The 25,542-nt window shown below is 41.8% G+C and overlaps 1 protein-coding gene across 5 annotated transcripts in view; it reads right to left on the reverse strand.

Moving 5' to 3' along the window:
- Positions 1-25,542, reverse strand: part of LOC126260812 (homeobox protein homothorax) — a 1,061,772-nt gene that overhangs the window by 1,004,922 nt on the left and 31,308 nt on the right. For all 5 annotated transcript variants that reach the window (XM_049958185.1, XM_049958184.1, XM_049958182.1 and 2 more), the window contains exon 3: positions 6,875-7,016. In XM_049958185.1, the coding sequence (XP_049814142.1) occupies positions 6,875-7,016 (142 nt within the window). The remainder of the gene's footprint in view (positions 1-6,874; positions 7,017-25,542) is intronic.

Here is a 25,542-nt window from a genome sequence, read left to right on the forward strand (position 1 = left end):
CTGCTACTGACCCTTCCAGTGAGGTATCTGAATGTGCGGTAGGAATGGCAGTCCATTCTTCCTCAAGAGTCGAAACCAGAGAAGTGAGTGATGTTACTCGCTGGGGTATGGAGTAAAGTCGACTTTCTAATTCATACTGATGACTTTCTACTAGATTCAGATCGTGACTCTGGGTAGGCCTGTCTGTTTCAGGAATGTCACCGTCCACAAACCATTGCCTAATAGATACTGCTTCACGACAGAGTACATCGTCCTGCTGATAGAGACGGTCGTCATCTCCGAAATGTTCCTCCACTGTACGTAAGTACAGAATGCTGTAAAATGTGTTCATATCCTTCTGTATTTAGTGTTTCCTTCAGCGCATTAAAGCAAACCCAAACTGCTCCATCTGATTGCCAAAGGGTACACAGTGATTCATCAGTCCAGATCACTCGTTCCCAGTCATCCACTGTCTGGTGGAGCCGCCCTTTACAGCACCTCAAGTGTCGCTAAGCACTGCTTCTAAAGAGGCTTGTGAGGGGCTGCTTCACTACTGTGGCACATTCATTTTAATCCCTTACGCACAGACATAGTGTTAGCTGGCCTGCTGGAAGCACTCTCAACTCTCTAGAGATTTCTTCCGCTGATTTCACGCGATTTTTACAACCACCCTCCGCCATGGTCTAATCTCCCTGTCCGTCAGTACTTTAGGTCTGCGTGGTCTCGATGTAGCTGTGATTGTTCCTCAAGTTTTCACTTAATTATCACGTCACAAAATAGTCGACCTGAACAGGTTTAGACGCGTCGAAATGTTCCTGATTGAAGTTTTACTCTGCTGACATCCAATGACTAGACAGCGTTCGAAGTCACTGAATCTTCTGAGGGACCTGTTCTGCTGTGGCCGCTTTTCTACTGACAACACAATACCCCACGCCTCCTTTTATACTGGCGGGTCCTCCTTGCGTGGCACATAGTGGTCAAATCCGCATTACTTAGAAGTGTCCGGATACTTTTCATCAGACAATTGTATTTCGGAGTCTGATAGTTCCCCGCATACTGTATGACGGCCGGATCGGAAAATACAGTGTTCTCATTTTATTCAATTGCAGAAGAAGCAAGAAACTGGAGCCGCAAGACAAGCGACTCATGAATTGCTAATAAAATCGACAGTACGCCTCGGCGATGCAGAGTGTAATTAGACATAACAATAAATGGCGCGGCGTTGTTTGTTCAGCCTGCCGAGATAGTACAAGAACATCAGATGCCTGGTGTTCCCCCCACAGGGCGGAAGGCAGAAATGCAGGAGCGTTTCCTCGAATGCATGGGAGCAGAAAGATCGCCATCAAAATGAGAATGCGCTAACGGAGACAAGATCAGAATTGCACTGCTCGTGAAGTGTACAGCAAGCTACTTCAGGGTATCAGGGACATCACATGAGAGATAAGAGTGTCAGTGACTTATTATTTCGAAATTAATGACTTAACTCGTTAAAACGTTCGTCGCATTTGTGAGAAAGGTGGTTATGCTTTTACACTTAGTTACATATTGTAACAAAAATCGTTGCACTGTTCTTCGTCAGTTGCAAATCTATGGCACACAACATAGAGTTCCTAAAAATGGCGACGCGCCACTGTGTACCGAAAGGGTTCTAGTGAAGGTATTTAATTACTGCCAGAAATATTCCTGAATACCCACCAATAATTTCTAAACGTGTGACTGGGAGTAATAACATGCAAATGAAGCCTTTCGTCACTATTTCGTATTCATTAACATCCAGATCTACCACCGCGCGAGTGTTAAGATTTTTAGCGTCTTGGAGACAAAGCCATCGGCATTTCTTTGTAGCTATGAAGACTTGTACAATGGGTCGCCATCAGGTTACACAGGGAACTAATGAACTCTACGTCGGGATAAATGTATGGAATACCAAGGTGACTTACACTGTTGACACAGTTTGATATTCAACTGTTCGTAACTATTGTTTACCGTAAGGTACTTCATTCAAATGGCTCTGAGCACTATGGGACTCAACTGCTGAGGTCATTAGTCCCCTAGAACTTAGAACTAGTTAAACCTAACTAACCTAAGGACATCACAAACGTCCATGCCCGAGGCAGGATTCGAACCTGCGACCGTAGCGGTCTTGCGGTTCCAGACTGCAGCGCCTTTAACCGCACGGCCACTTCGGCCGGCGGTACTTCATTCACTTACTGCCAGCCTAACACGCAGAACTATCATCTGAGCATTCGTGAATATTCTTAAAGCAAACCTAAGGGTTTTTAGACTGATTCTTCAAAGTATTATTAGTTTTTTATAGGATGGTCGGAATGACCTTTTTTTAAGGAAGTAAACAGAGACATTTTCTTATGAAGAAAAATTCCATTCAGATGCCAGTAACGCTCCCCTTGTTTCAACCACACTTTCGTTATTCAAACGTTACTCGTAATGAAAGTAATAAAAGCCTAGGAGGATTCGCACATATTGCTATGTTATTGTAACTACACATTCAACTTTCAGTTAAAGCTGGCAAAACATAAACAGATATCGATTTTTACTTTGGAAACAAAGTAAAGAAAATAATCAATTATAGTTTGTATTAAAAAAAAGTGACGAATTTTGGGTTCTCCCCCAAAACTTCGTCACTAAAACAGCCTCGAAATTTGGAAACAAAAGCTGTATTTAACACAACCCCTGCGTCTAATAAATCAAAGTACATGAGAAATATTGTAAAGAATATGGGAAAGTGATCAGATTTCCGGATACGACATGTTACTGTGTTTACGAGCGTGCTGCAGTGGGGATACCTCACGCTGTAGTTGCACTTTTGTGAAGTGTTGTACCGGTCCGCATTCGGCCCCTGCTGGCTACGCGGCTCGAACACGGAGCGCTGCTGCCTTAATCATTGAGCACCACTCGACGCGCGTGAGCACCTAACTGGAAACTCAAACTAGCAGCCAATTACCAACCACCAGTACGCATCTGCGTAACGAAGGCACTACACAAGCTTAACTTATTCCGTGTAGCAAAAATTTATTCCGCACTGCAAGAAACGAGGTCGTACGAGGAGCGCTGGCAGCGAAATGCAAAATTTTTTGCTTGTTACTGCGAAATATTCCGTCCATAATGATTATAGCGTAAAAAGACGTTAGGGCGGATTCGAGTCGATAAAAGGCTAAGGCTTCATTTAGCGTGATCATTTATGAAAGAAACCGCCTGGAATCGGACAAAAAAACCTTTATACCAAGTATGAAGTTAAAGTTAATAATAAAGTTACGTAAGAGAATTATTTCGCTACATTTCGTCTTTTAGACATGATACCACGTACGGTAGAGGTGACTTAATTACAATACCATAAAACGTCAGTCTCGTAATGACATCAGCTGCATTCCATGTACCAGAAATACTACGCTACTGAAAGCCTACGTTTTGGACTCGATCTTAATAATCTGAGGCATGATTTAGCATATATGTCTATTTTATCTTCATTTCGGTCTGTGGGAGCATATTCTGTTGCCTCGGGTTTCGTTGAAGCAATAGTATACGTGGAGTTTAGTCACTCTCACATTAGTTATGAGTGAGCACTACGGTCCGAGCGATGCGATTCTCCAGTGTATCTATGAAATCAGTTATGCTATTTAGTAAAGGCGATTGGAAGGGCGTCTGCACACATATCTTCGACGCTTTGGCTTTAGGAGCATAAGGGCAGTTGCAAAATGTCAACGCATAATAAAGGTACGTAGCACACAGAATTTTTCCGTGTATTACGGTTGTTCGCTGCTTGGAAGTTTTTCTGTTATACACAGTACAACGCTATTACTGTACGTAAATGACGTGTGCGAAATCAAAGATGGCACACGTGTTCGTGGGAATGAAAGAAGGGAGAAGGTTTGGGGTTTAGTGTTCCTTCGAAGACATTCTCATTAGAGGCAGAGTTCAAACTCAGAATGGGGGAAGAGGCACCATCCAGAATTTTATCGTAAGCAACTTGGGAAAGCAAAGGAGGGGCAGATTGGGATTTGATCCCCGATCCTTCCTAAAACGACACTAATACTGAAACTTTCTGGCAGATTAAAACTGTGTCCCGGACCGAGACTCGAACTCGGGAGTTCGAGTCTCGGTCCGGCACACAATTTTAATCTGCCAGAAAGTTTCATATCAGCGCACACTCCGCTGCAGAGTGAAAATCTCATTCTGGAAGACTAATACTGCGACTCATCTCTCGGTCGCATTGAGGTGGAAGAGAAGTACGACTGCTAACACTTTACGTGGCAAGTATGAAGAAAGTTTTTTGTTCCTAATGAGCATTAAAGACTCCATTACGTCTCATTTGTGCCGTTCAAAGTTTAGAGAACACAAGAGAGGAAAAGTATAAGGGATGTAATCGTGTTGTGCATGAAGTACCTCTGCGTTCCAGAGGCGTCGAAAGTTCGGTAGAGCGTCGACCGTTCGAAACAACTGAGGGTGATGTACGGGGTACTTGGGTGTTGGGTTTTCAGGGTGTAAAAATAGCCAAACAGTTACGAAAACTTATTGTGTTAGTGCCTATAAGAAAAACGTAAAGGTTGTCTCTCCTAAGAATCGTCAGGCGTATTTTATGATGTTTCAGCAGATTTTTCCAATTTCGTTTTTGCATTGTGTACATGGAATCAACCCAGACAAACCTTCCTCAGCACGTTTTTCATGCGACGCTCTGTCGACGGAAAGGGTCGATTTTTTTCCGGTTACAAACAAAATGATTTCTAAAGCGGAATTTTACGTGTCCATTTGACAGAGCACCCCCACATTAGCCTAGTTCGATATTTGGTTTATCGATATATATTACCACGCACAGTAAAGCACTAAGAATGCACAGCAATCCGGCAGCGATTCTGTAGCGCTGCATACCTGGCGGTAGGAGTCAGCACGGGCCAGGGCAGTACTGGCTACTCCTTGAATTTACTGTCCCTGTTAATACATATCGTTAAAACAAATATCGCACTAAACGTATCTGGGACCGCTCTGTCGAATGGGTACGTAAAATTCCGATTTGATAACATCTTCTTTGTGAGGGGAAACAAACCGGCGCTTTTCGTCGACAATGGGCATCGCATGAAAAATGTGATGACCACTACTTGTTTGGGCTACACAATGTCAAAAAGAAATTTCAACTGTCTTCTGAAACAGTAGAGGAAATGAGCCTGACGATTCTTACGTGAGACATACTGTATGTATTTTGTTACACGCGTCTTACAAATAACGCAGATAACTGACTTCATAGCCAGCTGGATTTCTGCCAGGTTTCTCGTTTTTCTGCCATGTAACTACATTCGCAATTTGTTAAGGTATCACTTTTCTTGTCCGTGTTCTATGCTGGTGCATTTCCAACTCCATACTCTCGAGGTAAGCTTGATCCACTAACACCTTTCATGAACAGGTTTATTACTTTAATGTTATCGGTCACACTACAAACAACGTGTTTTCGTTTGGTCGCCATTACGAACGGCTCAACAGCACCAAGCGACGACTCAAACGTCAGCAGGTAATACCAACAACAACGTTGGCAAATTTGAAACCATCCGACTGGGACGTTTTCGGTTAATCGATGCTTCGGTTAATCGGTATTGAGGTAATCAATGCTCTATTGTATGTTAGTAAAACTGGAATTATGTGGTGTTACCAACGCAAATGCCTGAACGGGTCAAACAACTGATGTCGGTGGAATTTTTATTTCTGCTTCAGTAGAAAGACGTCACCATTCAGCAAGTTTCATTAAATAAACTGTTGATTCCAACCGGCATGTATGTGCTCTACTCAATACACTTGTCAGTTGATTTTTAGAAGGCTTTTGGCACTGTACCACACAAGCGGCTTGTAGTGAAATTGCGGGGCAATATCGTCTCAATTATGTGACTGGATTCGCGATTTCCTGTCATAGTGGTCACAGTTCGTAGTAATCGACGGAAAGTCATCGATTAAAATATAAGTGATATCTGGCGTTCCCCAAGGTAGTGTTATAAAGCATTGATCCTCTGATGTTCATTATGTATATAAATGATTTAGGAGACAATTTGAGCAGCCGTCTTACGTAGTTTGCAGATGATGCTGTCATTTATCGTCTAGTAAACTCATTAGAAGATCAAAACAAATTACAAAATGATTTAGAAAAGGTATCGGTATGGTGCAAAAATTGGCAATTGACCCTAAATAATGAAATGTTTAAGGTCATCCACATGATTTCAAAAAGGTATCCCTTGAACTTCGGTTACACGATAAGTCAGTCAAATCTAAAGGCCGTAATTTCAACTAAATGCCTAGGAATTACGGTTATGAACAATTTAAACTGGAAAGCAGACACAGAAAATGTCATAGGAAAGGCAAACAAAAGACTGCGTTTTATTGGCAAGACACTCAGGAAAGATTTACTAAAGAACTGCCTGTACTACGCTTGTCCGTCCTGTTTCAGAATACTGCTGCGCTCTGTGGGATCTATACCAGATAGGGTTAACGAAGTTCATCGAGAAAGTTGAAATAAGGGCAGCACGTTTTGTATTATCGCGAAATAGCGGAGAGAGTGTCAGTGAATTGATACAGGATTTGGGGTGGACATCATTAAAACATTGGCGTTTTTCGTTGCGGCGGAATCTTCTCATGAAATTTCAATTGTCACCTTTCTACTCTGAATGCGAAAATGTTTTGTTGACGCCGACCTACATAGGGAGAAACGATAATCATAATAAAAGAAGGGTAATCAGAGCTCGCATATTTTTTCTGCGCGCTGTTCGAGACAGGAATAGAGAATTATTGTGAAGGTGGTTCGATGAACCCTCTGCCAGGCACGTAGATGCGACTTTGTGATCCATGTAGATGAAGGTGTCGAGTTGCGGTGTTTTCTTCGCTCGGTGGTGGCGGGACTCACCTGCTTGGAGAAGACGGCGATGTCCTCGTTGAAGGACTCGGAGGAGCAGACGTCGCCCCCCGCGACGCCGGGCTCCCGCGGGGTGCACGTCGCCAGCTCGCACTTCTCGAAGATGAGCGCCAGCAGCGGGAACAGGGGGTGCCTGCAACCACAACAACACGCCGCGTCAGCTCACGCCCGCTCGCAAGTGATTCGTGGATTTATATAGAATAGAGAATGGGGAAAGAAAGGGAAGGGATGGAATGGGTGGAAATTCGTGACTTTCAGCTGTGCAGGGCACTATGGTAAAGCAATGGCGAAAATTGAATATTTCTGCTGGACCGGGACTCTAAGTCCGATTTATTGCTTCTCGTGAACTGTTGCCTTAATCGTTTTGTCCATCCGGACACGTTTCCTGACCAACTCAAAATTCCAACTCATTGCATTCTGCTGTGCAGCGTCTCTCGTCCATTAACGCCCACTCGCAAGTTGATTCCCGTAGGAGTTCGGACAATATTAGTGAATCCGCACTGAAACAAATGTCAAGGAGCCGTCGCGCTCTTGCAGAAATTTGTATATTTGAGTGGTGTCTGTTCTGTACATGACGAACAGAAGAGAGATTACTGAAATATATAAATTTCTGATTCGTGGATCCTGCCCACTAGCCGACAAGCTCCTCAGGCTCTGACGACTAGACGAAGTCTACACATATATTCTATATGCCTGTGCTCAACAGGTGTTTCTTGGGTCAGTTTATATATTAACTAAAATACCGTAATATGGGGTACTAAATGAGGTTTGTCAATGGACTGAGGTTTCCTTCAAATAAGACGCAGCGTGTTGTCTTGGATGAAGAGTTATCAACAGACGTAGAAGTAACTTCTGATTTGCCTCAGGGAATTGTGTTGGGACCCTCCTATCCACGCTATACGTATATTAATCAGCTGCCAGGCATTATTTATACTAACCTCAGATTCTACAGATTATACAGTTATCTACAGGGTGCAGAAAAACAATTCGACCAAATGTGTAGGGCAGAAACAAAACGTCAAACAAATCATTTTGAGTATAAGTAGTAAGGATCGCAGCGCTGTAAGAACGTATTTGAAATCTGAAATATGTATGTCTTTACCCTCAAAATGAAATGTAATTCACTGCAAAAATACATGTGAAGAAAATGTTTGGACTAACCAGTGTCACAATAAGAATAGGAGGAACTCAAAGCATCACATACACGAGGGTCGTAATTAACTGACGTAGCGTACAGCACTTCTTCGGAAATTAAAACAAATCACATGACCATGTGTCATGTTTTAACATGCCCTAAAAAGGTTAAAGCACACAGACGTGCCATCACTTAATTATAATAAGTATATACTAATAAGTCTTGAATTTGACCACCGTTTTCACACTGGCATCCCCAATTCCCCTTCTCAAATTCCTTCGTTCGATCCTGTATTTCTGCTCTACATTTTTGCTCAAATTGTTTTTCCGCACCCTGTGTAATGACGTATTATCTGCCAAACCTGCGCAGATATTCGGTCATATCTTGACTAGGTTTAAGAGTGGTGGCAAGACTGGAAACTTACTTCAAATGTACAGAAAAATAAAACTGTGCGCTTCGCAAAACGCAGGAAAGCTGAATTCTACGACTACAGTATCGATGAGTCACAATTATTACAGCCAGACAAATCATACAAGTACGTAGGTATAACAATTTGTAGACATATGAAATTGAATTATAACAAAGGCTTAATCGAGAGTAAAGGAAGCTGCACACCAGTTCAGTAGCAGGATACTTTCACAGTGAACACACATGTATTATTCAGATTGACACACAGTGTATGGAACCACACTTTCTCCAATTCCAGTGCTATATTCATAGTAACCTTACTAAGTAAGTTTCTGTAAAACGTGCCCACTTTACTCTTCACCCTCAAGCTCCCATTCACATTGCTCGAGTCTGTTTCTGGTCGGTTTCCCCAGCAGTGTTAGTAGTACGATAACAGCGATAAATAACAATATACAGATAGTTTTACCAATGAAGAGTTGGCCGATATATGCTTGTGCATGGTTTTTCTGAATACAATGGAATAGCGACATAACTATGCCGTGCTATGATAACTATATCACTTCTGCATCGTCTGAAGGTTGTATTATTCTGTGTTTTATTCGTATTGGTGTTCGCATATTACAGGCTGTTATGAAGATATTTTCATAGAAACAAATGTGATTGTGGTATTAAACTGAATAATTAGTAATTACTTTATTACCTTCTAACGAACAACCGGAGACCACGGGAGCCTTATACCGAAATATTCAGAGAATATCCCTGAACGATGTAGCAAATTTAGTTGGCGGAATTCCGGTTCACACTGTGTAAAACTTTTATAAAAGTCCGTACTGTCATATGACCTTGTAAAGTGCGTTAGTTTCCTTCAGAAAACCTTAATAATGTTCTTTAGTCTTTCTTTTCTGTTTGAATATGTCCATCATCATCAACGTCATCAACAACCACCACCACCACCACCACCACCACCACCACCACCACCACCACCACCACTTAACGTGTTAGGTCCATTGCTTGGTACGGTACTCCATCATTTGCTTGTATGGTCTTCCTACATTTCTTCTTATAGTGCGTTTATAATTGAGAGCCTTTACCGTGAGTCTTTCTCCTCCCTTATAGTCTACAACTTCCTTCCATTTTCTCCTATATTCTTTATTTTTCGTTTCGACTATATATTCCTCAGTCTTTCTTTATGCCTTCATTTCTTTTTCGATCTTCCCCCATATTTCCTTCTACTTTTCTTAGAAATGAAATGATCGTGACACTGATGGCCGGGAGCCCCGTCCGGGGATGTATGGTCGCCGAGATGCAAGTCTTACTTCAGTGAGGCCACATTGGGCGATTTGTGTGTCGGTTATGAGAAGAAGAAGAAGAAGAAGAAGAAGAAGAAGAAGAAGAAGAAGAAGAAGATGATGATGATGATGACAACACAATATCCAGTCCATAAGCGGAGAAAAATCTCCGGCCCGGCCGGGAAACGAACCTGGACCTGCTGCATGGTAGGCAAACATGTTACCACTCAGCTAAGCAGGTTGACACTTTTCTTAGAAATCTCATTTCTTGAACCTGTATATACTGTCTTGGGGTCTTCTTGTTACCCATACTTCACTTTCGTAAGTGAGCGTTGGTGAAGCTATTGTTTTATAAAATTTCAGTTGGGTTTCTTTTCTGGCTTTATTCTGCCAAATTTTTAAGATGGTTCCACATACGGAATAAGTTTAATTTTTGGCCCACGTCATAGTTATACATTCGTAAGTGATGTAGCAACCTAAATATTTAAAATGTTCTATTTGCTCCAAGATTTTATTATTAAAGTGTATTTTGCATCTTACTGATAGTCTACCCTCACCCCGACGTGTCTCCAAGTGAGCAGAAATTCCGGCACTCGGTCGCAGTCACTACTGTCTGGATTTTGGCTCACCGAGATAAGGGCAGGGACAGAAATCATTCCCTTTCCTATGCGATGTGAGCATGACAACCACTGGCGTGTAAACACGTTTCTTATGGGCCTCTGTACCAAATTCCGTAGTGAGTCTCTAAGCATAAATTGGCGCTACAGCAACAGTAAGTAAGCTTCCATCAAATGAGCAGAGCAAGTCGAGGTCGGTAGAGAAGCGGGGAGGGCGACCATTGTTTTGATCGAGAGCCCTGCGAACACACACACGCCCTCGGGCGCGACACAATGAGCAGCGCCGCGGAATACACGCCCACTTGTTTCCGCGCGGCGAGCCGGGCCCGTCCGATCCGAATTATCCGCGCCCCTTGGAAAAGCACGCGCCTCCAGCGAGCCGCTGCCACGGCCGCCGCACTAATAAGATTATTTAATAGGTTTCCGGCCGAGTAAGGGCGCAGGTGCCACTCTGCGCGCTAACGTGGCGGTCTCCGCTGCGGACCGGCGCGTCATTAAACACGGCTTTAATTACGGCGCCGCCTCGCGGTTCTCTACCACCATTATGGCGACGCGGCTCATACCTGTTTAAAGAGGGAAATCCTCGCGAAAACTATAAACCGCTAGGGCGTAACTTTTTGACAGCAACGAAGGATCTCAAACCACCAGCACAGGAAACATTTTTCGCTGCTGCCCTGTCATTAATTTATTTTCTCGCGCTTCTGACGATTCAAGTTACACTAAATCTCTTTTAGATGTGAATCATGTACGTCACACATTCTCTTGTATAACTTGCAGACTAGTATTTGAAGTTTTCAGAGTCTCGCATTTTCATTTATTCTCATTTTTATACCGCCTATAACTATTTCTGACAAAAGTGCTAGCCGGCCGGGGTGGCCGAGCGGTTCTAGGCGCTACAGTCTGGAACTAAGCGACCGCTACGGTCGCAGGTTCGAATCCTGCCTCGGGCATGGATGTGTGTCATGTCCTTAAGTTAGTTAGGTTTAAGTAGTTCTAAGTTCTAGGGGACTGATGACCTCAGAAGTTAAGTCCCGTAGTGCTCAGAGCCATTTGAACCATATGTGAACAAAAGTGCTAAACATGTATTATCCAATCGAGATGCCTTATTTTACATAAAAAGCGTACATTATGTAATCGACTGGAAATAGTTCATGTATCATGGGTGCTGCACACGTGTGACAGGGTTGTAGAAGGTACTACTGTTATACAAAACAGTGGAGAATTAGGTCATCGGTAAAATTCTACACCGTATTTACTTTCGAGTTTGGTATCTGCTAGGGTCGAAAATAGTAGAACCATGCCTCATTCTCAAAAAATGTGAGCAGCGTCTGTTAACAACTGAATGTTATCTAACATAGGCTTGTTGACCTGAATAAATACTCCTCTTGATACCATTTCAAGCCATAGAAATGTTCCAGTGTATTAAATACAGCACTCTTTCTCAACGTGACAAACAACAGAACGAGAGAACTTCGAATCGTACTTCACGTTAAAATCTTGATTTCCTGCGAAAACTTTCGCTTAGACAAAGTAAAACCACGAACAACTTTTGTTGTAATATCATACGAAAATACAGTTACCATTTAATTTCTTGTGATGTGCTATCTTTACATGATGATGATTATGATTATGATGATTATGATTATGATTATGATGATTATGATGATTATGATGATTATGATGATTGGTTACTGGGGCCCCTCAACTGCGCGGTTATCAGCGCCCGTAGAAATTCCCAACCTTTGCTCAGGCCAATCTCGCCACCTTCATGAATGATGATGAAATGATGAGGACAACACAAACACCCAGTCATCTCGAGGCAGGTGAAAATCCCTGACAGCGACGGGAATCGAACCCGGGACCCCGTGCTCGGGAAGTGAGAACGCGACTGCGAGACCACGAGCTGCGGACGCCTATCTTTATAATTCGTGACTGTGTCAATCTGTGATTTCTAAATCAACATATTTAGACAACAAATTAAAAAAAAGTTCATAAAAGGTTTTTCACAGACTTTGTAACTTGGCGTGTGAGGTAATTGAAAGAAGTCGGAACCAAATCTGAAAGCGACATATTTGAGAAATTAAATGATATTAGCAAAAAAGTCTGTTATCCGCTTACAGCACTACACGGAAAACTGAAATGTGCTTGTGGATTCATAACAATCATTAGAATTGGAAGTCGTAATGAAATCCTGTTGGCCACTATATTTTTTTAACGGGTCCACAACCAGAGGAGTTGGGGATCCATTGCCTTAATGAGTTCCATTCGAATCAAACTGCCCAGAGTCAAATATATTCGGTATATTGTTTTCTGGTGCGCTATTCGTATATACATAATCATTGTCGCACATGTAGTATATTCGTACAAGCATTGCTGGACTATCATATGGAGCGAATGTTATGCAATTTAAGTTCAGTCCACGTAGCTGCAGACCGTAACTTGTGTATCGAATACCATTATTTGTGAAGTATTTTCTGCCTTTAGTTGCTTCAGTTTTTCATTGATTACGTATATTGCAATACTGGTATGAGCCCTTTGTTTTTACATTTAACGAATTTGAACAAGGCAAGACGTGTCACGGCCAGAGGCGGGCACGCAGTGCAGGGCTCGCTGCTACTCTTGTGTGGACGGCGACGGCGCCTGAAGAGCCGGAGTACTTCAGCTGATGAAGGCCGGAGCACATTTCATCAGTGTTTGGACAATAAATTAATCTAGGCCAGCGCTTAAACGGCAACTTAACGAACACCAAATGGGCGTTAAAACTCCGTGATGGCTGATGCTCTAGTACGTGCAGCTACCCAGCTTTGTAGGGGTGCACAAAAAAAAAAAAAAAAAAAAAAAAAAAAAAAAAAATACATCCCGACAAAAGGATGACAGGGTATAGTATGGGAACAAAAGGCTACACTGCATTTCTCATGAAACGTCTTAGAATTTTGTTTGGATTTATCGGTTATAATATGTTGTTGTATAACGCAAATTACGTACTGTTTGAAACTTCGGAGAGTGTACGGGAGAGGAATTTAATGTCCCACAGACATCGTAGTAATCTGAGACGGAGAGCACCTTGGAAGCAATTCATAATATAGAGGATATTCAAAAATTCAATGTACACACCGACATGTATTACGAGCGAGCCAACAACAAATAGATTTCATTAGGCAACCAAGTATTGAGAAACGCATATTTAGAGAGCACTAGGCACGCGTTAAGTACGCCCGTGGCGAAGGAGATAAACAGAAAATACTATCTTCAAATGTCGTTACACGACACATGATTTAGGTACTTACTGTTTTGACGTCCTGACGATAGGACTGAATCAGTAAACATTGTTAATAGAACGAAACTGGATATCCTCTTTCGTCTGGACAATTAGCCCCTGGCAAGCTGACAACAACTCATGATCCACGGGAGCTGTATTACCTTGCTACTCAAGGTTGAAGAGGTTAGGAGATGGCTTCAGGATCAAAGCAGATCCTTCATGACCACCCTTTAGGCTCATCTGGTTGCCTCCGGAAGGTGGTTGTAAGTGAATGCTCCGCTGTTGTGCGTTCCATCGACACGACATATCACCCCTCCTCGGTTGCCTGTCGCCCATGTAGGCTTGCAGTTCGTAAGTTGACACTTTGGCTGTCTACAAGTTCTGCTTGTGCCAAAGTTACTTATTACGTTATTGACAGCTGTCTTGCCAAAGACGTTACTATCCTGGTCTGTAACTTCGTCGAATGGCACATTCCCAGACGATTTTGTCCGGAGTGTCGATTGCTCCACAAGTATGAGTGGTGCGTTGAATTTTCATCATATTTCTTCCTCTGGAGCAATCGAAGTGGATTCCACTCCTGGTCCAGCGCTGTAGATAATGGTGCTCATTTTGAATATTTATTGTAACACTGATCCCAACAATAAAGTACTGAGACACATTTAACATTGCTTTAATCTCAACCACATCCAATGACTTCTTGGATACTCCAAACACACTCAATATGCAGTTCCGTCACTTGACTGCTTAACGAAATATATTTTTTTGTTGTTACCGTCAACATATCTGTCAGTTTGGACATTGATTTTTCGAACACCCTGTATATCAAGCTCACTTGGAAAGCACGCCCCTTGCACTAAAAGGGAAACTTGGAAAGAAAGAATCAAATTACGAAGTAAATATTAAACACTAGTTGCTATGTGTCACAATGATATCACACCTAAGCCAAATAGCAGGTGTGAGGCCAACGAAATCTGTGAAGCTAAACCCTCCGTTCTGTACAGAAAACTCTAATGAAATATTCACGTAAAGAGGAGATATGCTGCTTTTTATCATCGATTAAACAAAACATCATTACGTGGACATGGTCCACAAAAAAAAAAATAAAAGAAAAAGAAAAAACAGTATAGCATCTGAACCGAAAAGAATAAATGCCATTTATCTAGTCAGATTTTTACAACTTTCCTCCGACAGGAGATCGAAATCCAGCCGTCCAACGGAAAAGCAATATGATACATGAAAATCTACGCCCTACTTGCCCGATACTGCGCTGACTACGCATGAGGAAGGAGCCACCATCTGAGTTTCACCAGCAATGAATCTATACTAAGACTATAGGTTTAGCATGAGCAATATTTGTAGTAAAACCGCTGCTACCAAACATATGCTGTTAAATGCGAAACACACTGCAAATTGACAATTTGTACGGTGGATGCCAAACATAACCGAGTTAGAAGACTCAGCACCAATCGTAATACGTAGCCGCGCGGGCTTAGGTGCCTTGCTACGGTTCGCGCGTCGGAGGTTCGAGTCCTCCCTCCGACAGTGGTGTGTGTGTGTGTGTGTGTGTGTGTGTGTGTGTGTGTGTGTGTGTGTGTGTGTGTGTGTGTGTGTTTATCCTTGTGTTGTCCCACAGGAACTTACCACAAGTTTCCTATCTTAATACGACAACTTTCACTCAGAATCATCAGTAGTATTCTCTCTGAGGATTGAAAAATTCTATCTGATCCGCACAATGTACATTACGTCCATGTACATAAAAACATCTATTGTGTCCGCAACACACAGAAAAATGACTTTGTGGAACAGCGCTTCTCCTCTGAAGGAAATGATCCAGGAACATATCGTGACGTCAAGTACACTAGTGTGAGGTTCTTTGACGCATTCATTGCACTGAACTTTCAAAGAAACCGAATGTAAACATCTTCTTTTAACAAGTGTCCTTTTTAGATACTACGTTTATTCAACTATCAATTTGCGGTGTCTTTTTCTCTGTCAAGAACCGAATAAGAAATTACCAAGATCCTTAAACTGGTTGGTAATCAGATACAGGTGAACCGTTTCCGTAAAGTTCAAAGTTACTGCTGTTTTTATCCTCAGGAGAAGAACGTAGAAATACTAATGTTACTTTTTCTGCAGCAGTCCGACATGTTTTATGAATATTTCGCGAATCCGAGGACGGCCACATCCTAAGAACAAAAGCGGGTCAAGTGTCACTTGGAGAGGCTAAACGAAATAGCTGGTACCGTATTTGGTACGGTGTCACAGTTTTTCACCGTTTGTCACCTGAGTCATAACGGTGACGGACTTATGTGTGACACAGATAAATTCTTTCTGCTAAGAGATCGTTTGTGGCAATACGAAGAAACAGGGAGCCGTTTCATGGCCTTGACAAGCCATAAAATGGCGAGCGTTTTTGCATTACAGTATCTACTTCGTCGGAGTAGCTATACTTATATGGGACAGTATAGTGAAAGCTAGACAGATGAAAGAAAAGAAAGTAAACTTAATTATTTCGAAAATAACTGGCATAACTTTTAATTCATTTATCCCACTGTGAAACCAAGGGGTCAGTGTCTTGAAGGAAAACTGTCTGCCGTTGCCTACGGAACTATGACAGTACCCAAGCATGCACCTCTTCGTCCGAAGCAAACGGACGGCCACGAATGTCTTTCTTCAGGACTCTAAAAATTGGGAATCACATGGGGAGAGATCGGGACCGTATAGAGCATGTGTAAGGGCTTCTCAGCGAAAATTCTTTGTCGTAGTCCAAAAGTCCAGAAATGTTGACGGGTGACGTCATTCTGTTACTTGATAATCCCCGCCTACATGTTCCAAGGTTGTTTCAACTATGCTGCAGAATTTTAGCCGGGAAAACGTTTCACATACTCCATACAGTCCCGATCTCTCCCTATGCGATTTCCGTGTTTTTGGGGCCCTGAAGAAAGACAATCTATGCCGTCCATTTCTTTCGGACGAAGAGGTGCACCCCTGGGAACAAACACGGCTGTGTACGCAACCGCGAACATTGCCCCATGAGGGTACTGACAGTCTTGTCTCACAGTGGGATAAATACGTTAACAGTCACGCCGATTACTTCACTTGCTTTTTCCACTGTCTCATCTTTATTTGTCTGTATCCTGTATTAAGAAGAAAGGTACAAGTGAGAATAAACGAGATGCTGTCTGTGTTCTCTCTTAAGTCACTGAAGAAATGGAATTAAGGAATGCTCGCAAGCGGGGAAAAAAATAAGCTAAACTGGCCCAGCAAGTTAACATCATTGTGATTATTACCAGAAACAAAATTACAAATTCTATTGAAAAAACAAGTTTATCATTGTATTCTTCACTGAATTACACTTAGAGCAGAAGATTACAACAGACTGTACTTTATTGGGCTACATAAAAATAAATTATTTTTGATAATATGCGCAGATAGTAGCAGTTGAACGCAGTAGATTTAATTTTGTAGCCAGTCGCAAAGTTAGATAGTTTAAGAGTCTTCGTGCTAGTAGGAAATTTTAACGTTTAGACTGTCGCTTCAAGCAGAAAAATATTACACTGTATGTATGTGTTATTATACAAGTTTAGGCTGTACCGTGCACATTATGTACGGTATCGGTGGCCACTCAGGTTGGCTTATATACTTACAAAATTATCAAGAGATTTATGTTACAGTGATAAAGTAACTTACAGCCAGCTAAAAATGTAATGTGGAAGGTTAAGTGATTTCGAACTCTCTCTTGGGATGACGCAATAGAGCTGAAAGATGAAGAAAAGATACTTCAAAAAGTATGAAGGAAGAGAGGTGGTTTTCACCTTACTGAGTAATAATTGTTGTGCTGATGCAGCTCTACACGTTAATCTGCGCAAGCCTCGTCATCTCCGGGTAACTGCAGCAACCTACATCCACCTGAAGCTGCTTACTATAGTCAAATCTTGGCATACCTTTAAAATTTGTATCTCCTGCTCCTTCTTCCTTCTATCCACCGATCCATCGTGTTCTCTCATGTTTTTCTCGACGCAATTGACGAATGGTGTTCTTCCAGGTGCTCTTCCGACTTGTTGCTTCCATTTTACGGACAATATTTCGATGATCAACCCAGGCGTTTTTTCCAGGTACTTCGAGTCCTGCGGTTATGTGTACTCGCTGCCTGAACTCCAGCCAGAAGAAGACAGCTCCAATGGCTGTCGAAATATTATGTATAAAATGTAAACAAGAACTAGACTGAACACCTGGAAGCTCATTATTAACAGACCAATTCTTTTTGCAAAGTAGTGCCATAAATTTGTTTTTACCCAATTAGACTCAGTAACTCCTCATTACTGACTTAATCTGACCACCTAATCTTCTGCATAATGCTGTAGCACTACGTTTCAAAAGCTTATATTCTCTTCTTTGTCGCCGGCTGATGTGGACGAGCGGTTCTAGGCGCTTCGGTCCGGAACCGCAGGTTCGAATCCTGCCTCGGGCATGGATGTGTGTGAGGTCCTTATGTAGTTGGGTTTAAGTAGTTCTAAGTTCTAGGGGACTGATGACGTCAGATGTTAAGTCCCATAGTGCTCAGAGCCATTTTTGATCTCTTCTTTGTTCGAACTACTTATCGTCCATGTTTCACTCCCGTACAACGCTACACTTCAGACGAACAGCTTCAGAAATGTCTTCTCCTCCTTTTCGCTGGCGTCAAAACGTCTACTACGAATTGATCTGTCCGGAGAACTTGGGAAATTTATTCTGTTTTACTGTCTGCTTTCTGAATGAAGGAGGGAAGTCGGAAGTCGCGTGGCCTACCTGTCTTTGAATCATGTAAACTTTTGTACTGTGGATGCTCGTAGTTTGCCTGTATGTGAGTAGTGTTTCCTGAGGCTTAAATGGGGGATAAGCCCAGCATTTTCCAAATAGAATGTGAGAAACTGCCTAGAAACCACATTCAGGCTGGCCATATGACCAGCCACAGTCGTTAATCAGCAGCTCGGATTCAATCATGGTCTGACACAAGCTAACTCGCTGTACGTTACACTGTACGAGCAGGTCAGAATATATTTCCTAAAGTTAAATTTATATTAAATGTTAACAAATTCCCCTTTTTCATAAACGCTTTTCGTGCTACAGCCTGTCTGCGTTTTATGTCGTCTGCATTCCATCAATTGTTTGGTGCTCCAGCAGCATAACTCATCTCCAATTTTTAGTCTCTCGTTTCCCAATCTTCTTCAACGACACCGCACTTAAGTGGGCAACATCCCATTATCAATGTTTTATCTTTGTTGATGTTCAACAGGAACACCTTGTCAAGACACTCTACATTATTCAACAGCTCTTCCACGTCATTTTCTGTCTCTGACAGTATTACGATGTCATCGACAACCCTCGAAGGTTTCATTTCTTCTTCCTGAACTTTATCTCCTTCGTTTCCTTGGTTCTTGAGCAACGTAGAGATTGAAAAACATTGGGGGGAGGAGGGGAGGGCTGCAACCCTATCTCACTCTCCGTCTGAACCACTGCCCCCCTTCATGTCCTTCGACTCTTATGTATGCAGTCTGGTTTTTGTACAAGTATTCCGACCTGACGGAGAGACACGGATAAAGAGGGGTAAATTTCTATCAGAATTTGTGCTACATGTATCAAGACACTATGGTGGTGGCAGAATGGGTGCAACACTGCTACCAGACAGGAATAGCGGGGTTCAGATCCCCGTACGTACACATAAATTTCGGTTTTTTAGGTTATCCCTATATCATTTCAGGCAATACAAGGGTGGTTGCTGCCATACAGTCGTGGCTTATTCGTCCCGTTTTCCGTCCCCTAGTGAGCTACCGGCGCGGTAAGGCGTGTCACGTATCTCTAAATTCCCTCTCAACGGTGGGGCAATGGCGTAACTGAGCGCCGTGCGCCGAGGAGTCAGCTGTGCGGGCTGGGTCGCGTACCTGGCGGTCGTGGCGCGACTCCTGGCAGACGCCGATCAGTCAGCAGCTCGCGTTTTGACAAATAACGGCGTCCCGCGGCCGACCTCTGACCCGTAAATTAGCGCGGCGACAGCAGGCCCGCGCGCTCCGCCCCGGCCACATAAATCCACGTCCGCCGCCGCATGCCCGGCGTCGACCACCAGACCGCCGTCGCGACGGCCACGCCCAGCCAATACTTACCTGACGCAGCCACGTAACGCCGCAGCCGGCGACCGCTAGGCCAGAGTCGCCTATTCAACAGCGGACCAGGCATATGGCGTGGCCATAGCACCTTTCGATCATGCAATACGCCCTGTGTATATCCTATGTCTTGCCGTAAGCCCGAAAACAAAGGCAGGTGCATAATCAACCTTCCCTTTTTCCACGTGTTGAGGTAACTGATAAAAAGCGTGACGATCATTACTGTTCTAAACATTTTTGCCTTCAAACTTCCAGAAGAGAGTAATAATCTTAGTTCCAAAGAAGGCAGGTGCTGAAAGAAGTGAAGATTACAGAACTAAGGACGGGAAAAACCGACCGGTAAAAACTGATACTGGTATTTTAATTCTAATTAACCGGTATTTTTAGGTTTTTGTTTGCTCTCAGTTATAACAGGTGCTTTTTTTGTTAGTAAGTCGATGAAAAACCGAAACATCAATTAGACACAGCAGCGCTGGTAAAATTTTTGATTTTTAAATAAAACTATTTTAAAATTTGTAATTCTTATTCTAAAAATTTTTATTGCTTTGAAATATTCCGTTATTGTAGAAAATGAGGAAAACGATCACTGCTATTTTAACAATAATGTCGAAAAAAACGAGCAATAAACACGTACTGCATTGCTGAGACAGTAATATACCTGTTAACTAGTGGCGTGGCCTATTGAACTGTACATATGTACATGCAGTGTGCGTGAGATGTCCTATCTGGCCCATATGGTAGGTTCTCGCTGTTGTTGTTGAACATTATTGTATTACAAAAAAATGGTTGAAATGGCTCTGAGCACTATGGGACTTAACTTCTGAGGTCATCAGTCGCCTAGAACTTAGAACTAATTAAACCTAACTAACCTAAGGACATCACACACATCCATGCCCGAGGCAGGATTCGAACCTGCGACTGTAGCGGTCGCTCGGTTCCAGACTGTAGCGCCTAGAACCGCACGGCCAATCCGGCCGGCTATTGTATTACAGAATGGTATCATCTGCACCTATTTCACGAAGTATGGTACCAATGAAGTACAATGCCTCATTTGCCTTAGAGCAGGAGCCAAAACAAATTCGTGACATCGTATAAGGAAGAAACTTGAAACTTCAACAGTTCATTCATCGTTTACAATAAAACTAGTAAATATCGGTTGCCTGTGTTTGCATAATATGCCTTTGTCTTCTTGTAGCCCTTGAAAACGGTCAAATTAATACGAAAAATAGCTTTCTACAGCCTGTTTTCATCCTGTAGCCCTGATTAAACCTAATGCCTCAATAGTCATTTTTGACATTGTTTTAAAAATTTTGTGTCAACAGAAGAATAGTGGTGATTTTTTTCTAGTATTAAATCACTTACAACTTTTCCAGAAAAGCGGCGAACGATGGACAGGCTAAGTTTTGTTTTATTTCACTTTATGTTTCGATTCTATGTATCTGCAAACAGATGGAGTAAAAAGTGTTTCAATCTTTGTTTGATTTCTATTTGTTTCAAACTTCGTTTGATTTCTATGTTTATTACAGAAAATAATAGGAATAAAACACCGAAAATTGGTTACTTTAACCGGTTTTATCACTCAGGTTAAACTGGCACTGAAGAAAACCGATAGAACCGAAAACCGGGTGTTTTAGCGATAACCGCCATTCCTATACTGAACCATCAGTTTCGTAAATCACTGTTGCAAAATACTGCCCTGAACTACGAGGGAGTGCAGAAAAGTAATCACTCCGAACTTTTTTATTCTGTTGTCAGTTCCGGTTTAGATATTAGTTGTGATGCATATTGCTTGGCCCCTGCCGCCAGATGGCTCCGAATTGTAGCGTGCAACCTGGCGGCGTCTAATGTAACTGTGATGGTGCGTGAGAGACAGCCAGAAAACTGAAAGCACGACTTCGAAGAGTTAGTCCACACAAGGGATACTCTTTCCTTCAGCCTGACAATGCTGGGCCACACACGAGCACTGCGATATTTGCAACAATCCGACGCCTTGGGTTCACTGTCATCTATCATCCTCCACACAGTCCCGATTTGGCCCCACAGTTTAAAGAGCACTTTCGAGGGCTTCACTTTCATAGTGATGAAGCAGTGCAAGTGGCTCCGTCAACGACGTCAAACGTTCTACAGTGATGGTATCAACAAACTGGTCTCTTAATGAGAGAAATACGTTCGGTGCCAGGGTGACTATGTGGAGAAATTAATATTTATACACGAAGAATAAAGATAGAGAATCTTAATAAAATTTGTTTTATTTAAAGAGCTATAACAGTTTTCACATAACAAATTTCGAGGCGTTGCTTTTCAGCACGGCTTCGTATTTACAGAGGAATGGAAAAACTGGCAAAAACCGGCCTCGGGGAAGATCGGTTTGGGTTCCTGAGAAACACCGGAACAAAACTGACCCTACGACCTATCACAGAATAGAAGCTGAAGAAACAGAAACCTACGTTAATAGGTAGTTTAACAGAAACAAATCAAAAATGCTTACTGGAATACGCTTTCTAATATTTTGGAAGTATCAGGGATAAAATAAAACGAGTGGAAAGTTTTCTACAAGCTGCATACAAACTATAGTTACATATGTGGAAGGGCATGAAAGGAAAGCAAGTGTTGAGAAGGGAGACACACGTTTGTAGCCCATCCCTATTATTTAAAATGTACATTGACCAAGCTGCAAAGGTAACCAAGGAGAAATTTGGTAAAGAAATTAAAGTTTAGGGAGGCAAATCAAAACTCTGAGGTATGTCTAAGACATGGCAATTTCGTCGGAGACGGAAATCTAGTCGAAGGGAATGTGTAGTATCTTGAATAGAGATTATAAGATGAACATCAACACTAGCGCTATAAGGATGATAAAAAATGTGTAGTCGTATTAAGTGGAATGAATCTGTGGGAATTGTATTAAGAAACGAAACGCTGAAAGTAGTAATCGAATTCTCCTCTTTGGGCAGAGAAATAATACTGACAATGACAAACAGAGAGGATATAAAATGCAGACTGGCAACACCGAGCAAGAAATGGAGAAACCATTCTACTAATTTGGAACTTGTAAGACATTACTTCCATTTTAGTACAAGCTCTATCTACTCTACATTCACACACTTCGCCTCGTTGGCGTGACATTCTTAAGGCAACTATGTATCCAAAAATGTAGATCCTGTAAGCAGCCAGAATTCTCAAGAACTTACGTGATTCGAAACACGCGGTATTGTGTGATTCATGCAAATGTGTTTCCAAAAAATAGCATTGGAATATTCCACGTGGGAGGCTCTGGGTTTACTGCCATTTAAGGATGAAGACACAAGAACAGGTAAACATATGTATGTTTCGAGACTGTAAGTACACCTTTCTGTTTTCATACTATTACATAATGCAAACATGGACAACGTTGATTCTGCATACTCCAAAAACCACGTTATGGTATTTGGCAGAGGGTACACTTTGTCTCATCATAGTGCACCCGCTCCCATCCCCTTCCCTTTCTCCCGCGCATTCACCCACACACAAATTCAACCTACTTGTTCCATTCTCAGAGGCTTCTGTATAACTCGGAATTTCTCTGATTTTATTATTTGACGTGTGTTTCAATCGTCAAAAAGTCATCTCTCTTCAAGCCGTGGAAGCAAGTCGGTGCATCGTTTGTCCATTATCCTTAGTGAAATTTTAAAGGACTGCATACTGTACGTCTCAGATCATAAAAATGTATTCTCCACAATAAGTATGAAAAGCGCCAGAAAACCATAAGCTGTCACGGCCCTGTGCGAAACGAACAGACATAAGACCACCTACGGAACACATTCTTAAGATGTTTAACATGCGGACGCTGCATGGGCGACCTAAGACGAGTGAAAAAATAATGGTGACACTTAATGAGTTACGTGAATATCCTTAACACAATTTTTACTATTTCAGATTGTAATGTGACATGGTATGAAGGGAAAACTGTCAAGGTAACTGTTTTTAAGCTTTTAGTACACTGCCTTCTCTTTAGAGACAATACTTTCCCCTTCGACAATAAGACATACGTAGCAGAGATCTTACGGTATTCTATTGCGAAAGTGGTCACACATCCTTCGCGAAACTGCTAAAATATAATAAGTAGAGCTATTAAGTCGAATATATAGCTTTGCACTGAGACACATCAATTAAAATTGTGTCAAGGACCTTAGAAGAGAATGGGGAAGATACTGCACGTTGCAGATGTAGATACTATCAGACACAAATGTTATTCAGCTTGTCTAATCATATGAAGAACAAAGAATGTCAGTCAATTGAAGAAAGAAGACAAAAAACACCTTTATTAAGATGGGATGATTCAAGAACAACATACAAATATTAACTTAATACACTCTGAGAATAATATCGGAAGTATGCTAAGTAATAAACCCGCTTGCAAAAGAAAAAAAGAACCAAGACCTGAAACATTTTTATATTAAACTCAGTGTACGAGTTCCCTTCAGTAACAGCAAGGATCACAAGCAACAAGAAATGCCAGACAGCGTGAAGATACATTTAATATTTCTACTTAGTAGAAACTCAAGCAAATTTTTTATATTATGACACGTAACTTCGAAATATTCAGCCATAATCTATCACATACATAATGGTTTTACCATAGCTAACAACTCCGAGCACAAGACAGCAATTTCTGTTCCAAACCAGATGACTTCCCCTTAAAACCGGTGAAAAAACTCCATTTATGTCCAGTTAAAAACATTACAGGTTTTTTATGGTAGCTCTCGCTGGGAAAGAGAAAACACTTTCATTTGCTATTCTTACGACTACAAAGTGCCTGTAAAATCGGTGTATCATTTGCATAAATATTTCGTCCTACTTTAAGTTCCGCTACTTCAACAATTACATATTCACTTCCTCCGTACGACTTCGCGCTCAGAGTACGCGTAAAATACATTGTCTTCTCTCCACATAATGGATCGGGGTCTCTCAACTATCTCGGGGAGACGCACACGGATACCGGACGATATATGTTGCTACGAGAGTCTGGAGTAATGTTAGATGCACAATTTGGGTTAATTTGATTATAGGATGTATTTTACTTTTAAATGTAACATAAGAGTCAAGTAATATATACTGTATAATCAGTTCTACGCTGCGATAAATGCGTGTTCAACATTCAGACCAAAATTATCATCCTCGTGAACAGTTTAATGAGGAAGTCCGAGAACGAAAAACTGAACAAAGGATAACACCTTCTTTCAATATAGGCTGCGCGCCAGCGAGAGATTCAGGAAGTGTGAACCAGGCACCGTAAAAATGTATCGATGAAGTGTCTTAAGGATTCACCTACTTGGAATTGCGCTTACTGCTTTAATATTAATGACTAGGATTTCTCAGCTCCTGTTACATAAAGTAGCGTAACCTGCAGGCAGGATTGTTTCATTCAAGTAGGTCCCTAGAAGTTACTCCGTTATAAATGTGTATCTTCATATATTTATGCACACAACTAATGAATTGGTAGAAATCAGTTTATGCAAACATGACGGTACACTCAGTGAGTAGTGGTAATGATATCAAAGAAACCAGAAACAAGCAGTACAAAATGCGAGTCCATCTTTGATATAAGGCCACAAGAGAGAAATGCAGAAAATAGTCCCCTAAAAATTCCGAAGACGGCCTTTCAACGAAGGAATGAAGTGGTAAAAATGCAAAAATGAAAAGCATTCACTAAAGTTTTTTTTTCCATCTGTTAAATAACTTGTTGGAAATTCAGATTCCAAAGGATACAATTTGTTCGTGAAACCCCCAACAACAATGGCGGATACTGAACGTAGTAAATCTGTTGTATCGCAT

This window comes from Schistocerca nitens, chromosome 5 (genome assembly GCF_023898315.1).
Source record: "Schistocerca nitens isolate TAMUIC-IGC-003100 chromosome 5, iqSchNite1.1, whole genome shotgun sequence".
NCBI classification, from domain to species: domain Eukaryota; kingdom Metazoa; phylum Arthropoda; class Insecta; order Orthoptera; family Acrididae; genus Schistocerca; species Schistocerca nitens.